Raw genomic sequence first — 7,459 nt, forward strand, 5'->3', positions numbered from 1 at the left:
CACGCTGCTTTTCTGCTTGGGTGGGGAGATTTTAGTTAAAGAGGGTCTGAACCTGGACGACACGCAATACTCCATCTAGCCAGCTATAGCTTCCCAGCCTTCCTTAGTTAAGGACATTCCTCCTTTGGGGCTCTTTCAGGCCAAGCACGAGTGTGCATCCATGGGGAGGGAAGGAAATAAATCACATATGACAAGACTTTCCACCCTTTCACAGCTGTAAAGTAAGCTGGGAAAACTCCAAGAGGGTTTGAAAGCCTTCTGACAACGAGGTAGAAAAATGGGATCTTCTTTCACGGGTAAAACCCAACAACCCTCAGCTCCAGTCACTAGGCTAATGTACACTGTTCTGAACTTTATCTTGAAAAACCTAGGGCATCAATACATTAAATACCCATTCAGTGAAGACCTGACATGCATTTCCCTGAGGAGATTTCTTCTTCACTGTTGACCCCTAAAAACCAAGTTTTGGCTGCAAGTTCTTTGGCCCGAATTCTCTTCGCTTACACGTTTATTTAAACTTCACTGAGAAATAAAGAATGTACTGCATATAAATCCTGAATATGAGTTCTCAAATGCCAGGGGCCCAGTTTTAGAGGGTGAAAATGCTTTGTCATATAAAATATGCCCCTTCTCAATATACTTGACTTGCGCACACTTGGTAAACATGCACGAGACTTACTCATCATCAAAAAGGCACCAGGATTGGTTGCATTATTTGGGTGCAGAATTGCTCTCAGAATTGCTCTCCAGCCAAGAGAAATGCAATTTTCCCCCATCACATAATTTTGCAAATGGCCTAAAGGTGGCACTGCTAGCCTCTTTCCTTCTCATTCTCCCCCACCCCTACCCCATCCCTGCAGCCATTTCTCACGCAATAATTGTTCCTGGAAAAGAAGAAATTGAAAAGAAAGGAGGAGGAGGAGGAGGAGGAGGAGGAGGAGGAGGGTGAAAATTTCCAGCCACTCTTCCAACACACAACTACACACGGGGTTGAGATTGTCGAGGGCTTTTTTTCTGCTTAAACTTTGGGTTGTGCGTACCAATTGGATTATCAGGGAGGTCTGGGACAAAACGAGCTGGAGTGAACGGGGCCAACAAATAAAGTGGGTTTTGGGCTTATTGGTGTCCCAGCTCACCACAAATGTGTCCAGGTAGGCTTTTAAGGCTTTTGTTATACTATAACAACTACTGGACTGATGGATAGATGCAACTACTGGACTGATGTGTCTTCTTTGCTAGGTCAGTAGTGGACAGAAAGCATCTGGTTCTGCAAAGGAAATCCTTGTGCTCGGCATTTCTTCATATTGAATATTTCTTATATCTTACTTGTATTTTGCATCTGGTCGGTGGACTTTCAGGTTCTGGCAAAAAACACCGACCTTATGAGCCTGAGATCTGCATACTTCTATGCTAGGCTATGTCCTTAGAAAAACAAAAGGTTGCAGTTCAAGCATTCAGAAAAACCCGTAACAGGTGTTCCTTACTGCATAAGATATTAAGGCAGTAAAATAATATATTAAAATACCCTCCCATAAACTATTTCAGTATTTTAGGACTCCACTTCCCTTTGTATCAGTTTAAGTTAAAAAAAAAAAAGTGTGTGTGTCTTGCTGACAGAGGATACATAAGGAAGTCAGAGCTAAAATTAACCTTTTGTTCCAGCGTGACCCTTTCATCTGGGAACTAGATTACCTAGGACTACCAGATCTGTGCTGCCATACCCTGCGGGACCATCAGAGGGCAGCAAAGAGACCCAGAAAGCCTTCGCTCTGTTTCCCCACCTGGTGGTTGTCTTGGAGTTTGCAAACCAGATACAATATGCATGCCCTAAATTGAGTTTTATTTTTTGAGTTCATCCAAGACCCTGGACCAAAACCCTACTGAATTGTCTTGGTTCTCCTGACACACTAAGTCAACAGAAAACTCACAGCGATTAACATAATGTTTAAGAAGCTGGGCAAATGTGATTACTAGGTTTACAATGATCTGGTGAAGTCTACTGAGTAAACCGGAGGCACGGGATATTGAAAGGCCTTGCGGTGAAAGGGACACAGGACTTCAGGGCCTGACTGTGAGATGACCCTAGGGCAGTGTTTCTCAACCTTGGCAACTTTAAGACGTGTGGACTTCAACTCCCAGAATTCCCCAGCTGGGGAATTCTGGGAGTTGAAGTCCACACATCTTAAAGTTGCCAAGGTTGAGAAACACTGCCCTAGGGCAATAGCTAGCAGCAATCATCCAGGGCTTTTCCAGACTTACTTCAGCCTATAGGCAGGTTAACCCGACAATTACTAAATTATTTTCTAGCTTCTCCCCATGCATTGAACCCTAAAGGAATCAAACGGGGACAACATACTTAGCTGCAAAATCCCCAACCAAAGTGAACCCTATCCAAACTGACCGCATTGTACAAATGCCATCCTTAGATCCTTCTTCTTGTTGTAGCAACTCACCCTCTACAACCCAGCTTCCCCTCTGGAAACTTAATCTTCACTCTGTCCTGAAGGTTAGATGATGAGGATAATAAATAATAGTAGTAGTAGTAGTAGTAATAATAATAATAATAATAATAATAAAAAAAAAAACGCAGGGGGCGTGGTTTTCCCATGCCTGCGCTTCTCCCTGGCTAGCTTGCAAACCGCCAGGAGCGTCGCTGGAGCCCGGCCACCCCCTTCCTCCCACTCCGGGTGTGCGTGTGCATGTGTGCACGTGTGCGTGCGCGGCGCAGGAAGCCAGAAGCGCTTTAGGCACGTGCTCTCGCGGGCGAGGCGGGTGGAGGGCAGGGAAGCCGGGCTTGCGCGCGCGCGCCCCGGCCCGTCTTGCAGGGTGGAGGCACGACAACATTTGGCAGCTGTTTTAGCCGCTGGGGGTGGGGGGGGAGAGAAGGAGCCTTGATTGACAGCTCCGGAGGCTGCCAGCCAATGGGAAGCAAGCTGGCATGCAGCCGTGCCCCTATTGGCTGCGCCTCTGGCAGGGCTTCGCGTGCCGGGCGGCTGCTGGTTTCCTCTCTTTTTTTTCATCCCTCCTTTTATTTATTTATTTTTCTTCCCCCGTGCGTGCGCTTTTGCAACAGCTGGAGGGACGTGCGGGCAGATCCTCGGAGCAGCGGCGGTTTTTCAAATCGGAAAACTTCTCCTGCTCGCAGCCCCAAAGGGGGTTTTGCTTTGGTCTGCGAGGGGGGCCCCCCAGGAGGGCCCTCCGTGGGCTTTCCTTCTGGCTCAACCGGGATGGCGTTGCACACAGATGTGCAGCGCGGGGGGGGGGGGCGCCGAGGCGTGTTTGTTTTGGAAGGCCGTTTCAAGGGGATTGGAAGGGAGCAGGGGAGTTTAGCGGGGCGGGAAGGGTCGGTGGAACGCTCCCACTTTTGTAAAATATCTCGGATAAATCTAAATAATGGCGGGAGGAGCGGGGAGAGAGCCGAAGAGAAGGGTGGAAGAGAAGATCCGTGGACCCGGCTCTGCAAAACAGGGGTTCCATAGAGCGTCCGGGTCTCTCCCGCTTTCCCCAGGCCGAGCGATTCTCCCCCTCTGCCCCGTATTACTTTGGAGTAAACACGCAGGCTTTACCGGCGCTCATGTTGGGCGCTCATTCCCACCGCTCTCGCAGCGCGCGTTTGGAGGGCTCAGGTGGGAAGCCGAGAAATGGGCGCCGGACCCTCAAGCCGCCCCCCAAAGGCCTTGAATGATTGAAAACTGGGCACCTGCCAAACGAAAGCCAGAGAAGCTTATGTAGGAGTCCGTTCGCGTGGGCAAGAGGGGGAAAAACGCAATCAACCTGCCCCCGGACTAAAAAAAAAAAAAAATCGGGACAGACTCCAACCCAAGAAAGCAAACCCTAGAATCGAGGTCTTCCCCACGTCCCCAACCTTTGGAGCACTCCTCTCTCTTTCTCTCCCAACTCACCCCGCCCAGCCTTCCTCGTTTTTAAGGCACAGTTAAGGATCAATGCAGTCCAGCCCCCGGGGGCGCGGGGATTCTTCTTAACTGGGGCAGGGGGAGATCGACCTGCACCGTGCAGATCTCTGGTTGGGGGAGGGAGGGAGGGAGGGAGGGGGGGGAGGTGAGACTCCTGAAAGCCTGTCTCTGCAGGCTTGGCTTCTTTTGATGCCCGCCGAGGCTCTAGGTCCCGTCCAAGCCCGGCGATGCCTACTTGCATGCCCGTGGGCGCGGAGGCAGGCAAGCGGATAAATTAATAAGTAAGTGGGGGCGAGGAAGAGGGGGGCGCGAGGGGACCACTCTTGGCGCGTGACTGACAGCTCGCGGGGGCGTCGTCCAATCGGCGGGCCCGACGGGGAGAGTCCCGTCTCCCATTGGCGGACGGGAGTGTGGGAAAGAATGTGGAGAAGGGTTCACACGAATTGGGAGCTGCCGTCGGCTATAAAAGCCAGGGGGGAGGTCCGCGCTGCAGCCAAAGCAACGGCAGCTGCGGGGACGGGAGCCGCCGCCGCCGCCGCCGCGACGCTCTGCCACTTGCCGGGCCGCGCTCGGTTTCGCAGCCGCGGCCCTCCCTCGCCTTTGGAAGCCGGGAGAAAGCAGAGCGGCTGAGCCCCGCCGGATGTACAGTTGAGCCCCGCCGCCAGCAGCCCCCGATCCGCGCTTGCCTGCCGCGCCCAGCCCTCTCCCTCTTCGGGGTAAAATAACGAGGTCACCAAAATGCCAGCGGATACGATGGAGAAACCGACCGCCTCGCCGATCGCCGGAGCCCCGGCCAGTTCCAGCCAGACCCCCGATAAACCCAAGAGCGCCAGCGAGCACAGAAAGGTAATTCTGATTTGCTCGGTGCAGTGAAATCGATTCTACTTGCGGCCCTGCTTTCCAAAGGGATGGGATTCCTGACCGCAGGCACAGATAAGGTCGTTCGTGAACCTCCGCTCCTCTCGAGCAGGGGTATTTTAGGCATTTTTCCCCTTGCATTTACCCAAAGCATTCCTTCCGCGGAGATTTTCAGCTGCATAAGAGAGCCAGCAAAGGGGAGGCGGAGGGGGGGGGGGGGAGAGGTGCTGGTAGGAAAAGAGTAGGTGAATAGATAGCATTGGACAACTGATTGATAAGGGTGGGAAGGAAGAAGGGGGCAGGCAGGGTGAAGCCTGAGTCAAGATTTGTGGGGCTGGGACCTGGAAGCCAGTGCGGTTTACTGATTCCCTCCCGAGTGGTCACCTTGCAGGGCTTCAGCAGGGAGCCACCGTGCAATGCCAGGAGGTCCTCCAGGTTGCTAACCCCCCCAAGCTGCAGCAAGAGCCTCTGCTAAGGGAATCCATCCAGCTGCAGAATCTCAGTGGCATTGTGGGGAGAGGCCAGCGTTGTCCCCCTTGATGCCCACTTGAGTTTCTAACCTTCCTTCCTTCTCTCTCTCTCTCTCTCTCTCCTTTCCCTGCCTCCCAAACAGTCCTCCAAACCAATCATGGAGAAGCGACGGCGGGCCAGGATTAACGAAAGCCTGGGCCAGCTCAAGACTCTCATCCTGGATGCGCTGAAGAAAGATGTAAGTTGGTGGGGGTGGGGATACAGAATGCGCCTGCAGTGCTTGAGGTGGGAGGGAGGGGGAGCCCTGGGGGTACCCCAGCTGTTCCTTCCTTGGACCCCTACCATTTTAGTCAGCGTGGTTCAAGCCAGCTCACCCTTTCTCCCTTGTTTGTTTCCTCCAGAGCTCCAGGCACTCAAAGCTAGAGAAAGCAGATATCTTGGAAATGACAGTAAAACACCTGAGAAATCTCCAGAGAGCCCAGATGACAGGTGAGTAGCAAACCTCCTGCCAACAGGGGTGTGGAGTTTACCTCTGCAACTGTTCCTTCTCTTGTGGGGTGCAGAAAGAAAATAATGCTATGTAATGTGGAAAATCTAGCTATCTGGGGGTCCGCTCCTCATTCCACACAGAGTTTGTACTCTGCTCTTGCTTCAGGCAAATGCTTTCGCTAATCATCTTAGCATCCCAGCAAGGCAGGCCAGAAACTGACATTCAAAAGCCTCCTAGTTCGTGGCTCAACAGGATCTGAAGCCATCTTCCTCATCCAGGGTCCTGGAGAGGGGTTTGGCCTGCTCCATCCAGGAAAGTCCAGAGCTGAGCAGGTCTTCAAAACCAAGACCTTCGACCCCCAGGTCTAAGGCTACACTTAGTACGAGAGACATTGGCCAAAGAAAGAAGGAAGCTCATCCCTAGGGTCCTCAAGAGCCAAAAAGCTTGAACGGTGCTGGTCTGGTCGTTAATCCTTCCTCACCACCCTTTTCTCCCTCGCAGCTGCTCTGAGTGCTGATCCTAGTGTCTTGGGCAAGTACCGGGCTGGATTTAACGAGTGTATGAACGAAGTCACCCGTTTCCTCTCCACCTGCGAAGGGGTGAACACAGACGTCCGCAGCCGGCTCCTGGGCCACCTTTCCACTTGTCTGGGTCAGATTGTGGCCATGAATTATCCACCACCACCTCCCCCTCAGGCCACGAGCGGACAGCCTGCGCACTTGGCACAACCCTTGCATATCCAGTTGCCAGGCCCAGCAGCTGCAGCTGGAGTAATGCCCGGGCCGTGCAAACTTAACCCCAGTGAAACTTTGTCCCCAAAGGTCTACGGGGGGTTCCAGCTGGTACCAGCGACTGACGGCCAGTTTGCTTTCCTCATCCCTAACCCATCTTTTCCACCTGGCGCTGGACCAGTGGTCCCACTCTATGCCAACACAAACATGCCTGTTTCCTGCAATAGTTCAACAGCAACTCCTTCTGTATCGCCAGTGCAAGGGCTTACATCTTTTGGGGGAAGTTTAGCACCCGTTTCTCAAGCTGGAGGAGAACGTCATGAAACCGTCTGGAGACCGTGGTGACTCTTCCCTTGTTCTGCCCCTCCTTTGCTCTCCCCACAAAAAAATCCTGAGTATTTTCAAAATTGGTTCCGTTGTATGGAACCCGGACCTCTCGTTTATTTTGTTGGCTGAATTCCCCCACCTCCCCAAAAAACTCATATTTATTCATTTCCAAAGGTCGGGATGCCAATTTGTATTTTTAACCCTTTTTTTAAACGTTATGTGAAATATTTCTTTTTTAAAAAAAGAAAATCTTAGTTTTGTATCAAATATTTGCCACGTACTATGCCAAAGCTTGTTTATGTATGTCTGAGACTTTGTTTTTAAAGAATGTTGGAAGATGTTTGTACAAATAAAACTTTCTTGAATTAGAAATGCTGTTGTCATTGCCAGAGTTAAAAGTGGGGAAGAGTTTTAAACTATTTAACTAGTGGACTTGGACAAATACAATTTGGTTATCAACACTGTCCTTCTAGTTAAATGTATCTCAAATACCATATAATGTGTGCAGGATAGAGGAAAGCCACAAGAATTGTAGGCTCTCAAAGCAAGTCAAGAATGTAAAAATGCTTTTGATCAACTAAAATATTCCACTTAAAATACTAAAGATCCATTTTCTTCATGGACAAATATAAAATTATGGTGTGATTATCTCAGAGGCATTGCCATCT

At 51.0% G+C, this 7,459-nt stretch overlaps 1 protein-coding gene across 1 annotated transcript; it reads left to right on the plus strand.

Moving 5' to 3' along the window:
* The first annotated feature begins 4,394 nt into the window (after positions 1-4,394).
* Positions 4,395-7,146, plus strand: HES4 (hes family bHLH transcription factor 4). Its single transcript, XM_007439955.4, has 4 exons — positions 4,395-4,760; positions 5,386-5,481; positions 5,645-5,732; positions 6,235-7,146. Exons 1-4 carry the CDS (start codon positions 4,653-4,655, stop codon positions 6,807-6,809), a joined length of 867 nt encoding a protein of 288 aa, XP_007440017.1. The 5' UTR covers positions 4,395-4,652; the 3' UTR covers positions 6,810-7,146.
* Positions 7,147-7,459: the final 313 nt, after the last annotated feature.

Source organism: Python bivittatus, unplaced genomic scaffold, assembly GCF_059951505.1.
Source record: "Python bivittatus isolate LINGU-HERP-01145 unplaced genomic scaffold, Pbiv_v1 ctg000090_np1212, whole genome shotgun sequence".
Taxonomy (NCBI): Eukaryota; Metazoa; Chordata; class Lepidosauria; order Squamata; family Pythonidae; genus Python; species Python bivittatus.

Coding starts and splice junctions, on each gene's coding strand:
- HES4 (XM_007439955.4), top strand. CDS start 4,653: ATGCCAGCGGATACGATGGAGAAACCGACCGCCTCGCCGATCGCCGGA. Junction 5,482..5,644: donor TGGATGCGCTGAAGAAAGAT/GTAAGTTGGTGG, acceptor TGTTTCCTCCAG/AGCTCCAGGCACTCAAAGCT. Junction 5,733..6,234: donor CCAGAGAGCCCAGATGACAG/GTGAGTAGCAAA, acceptor TCTCCCTCGCAG/CTGCTCTGAGTGCTGATCCT.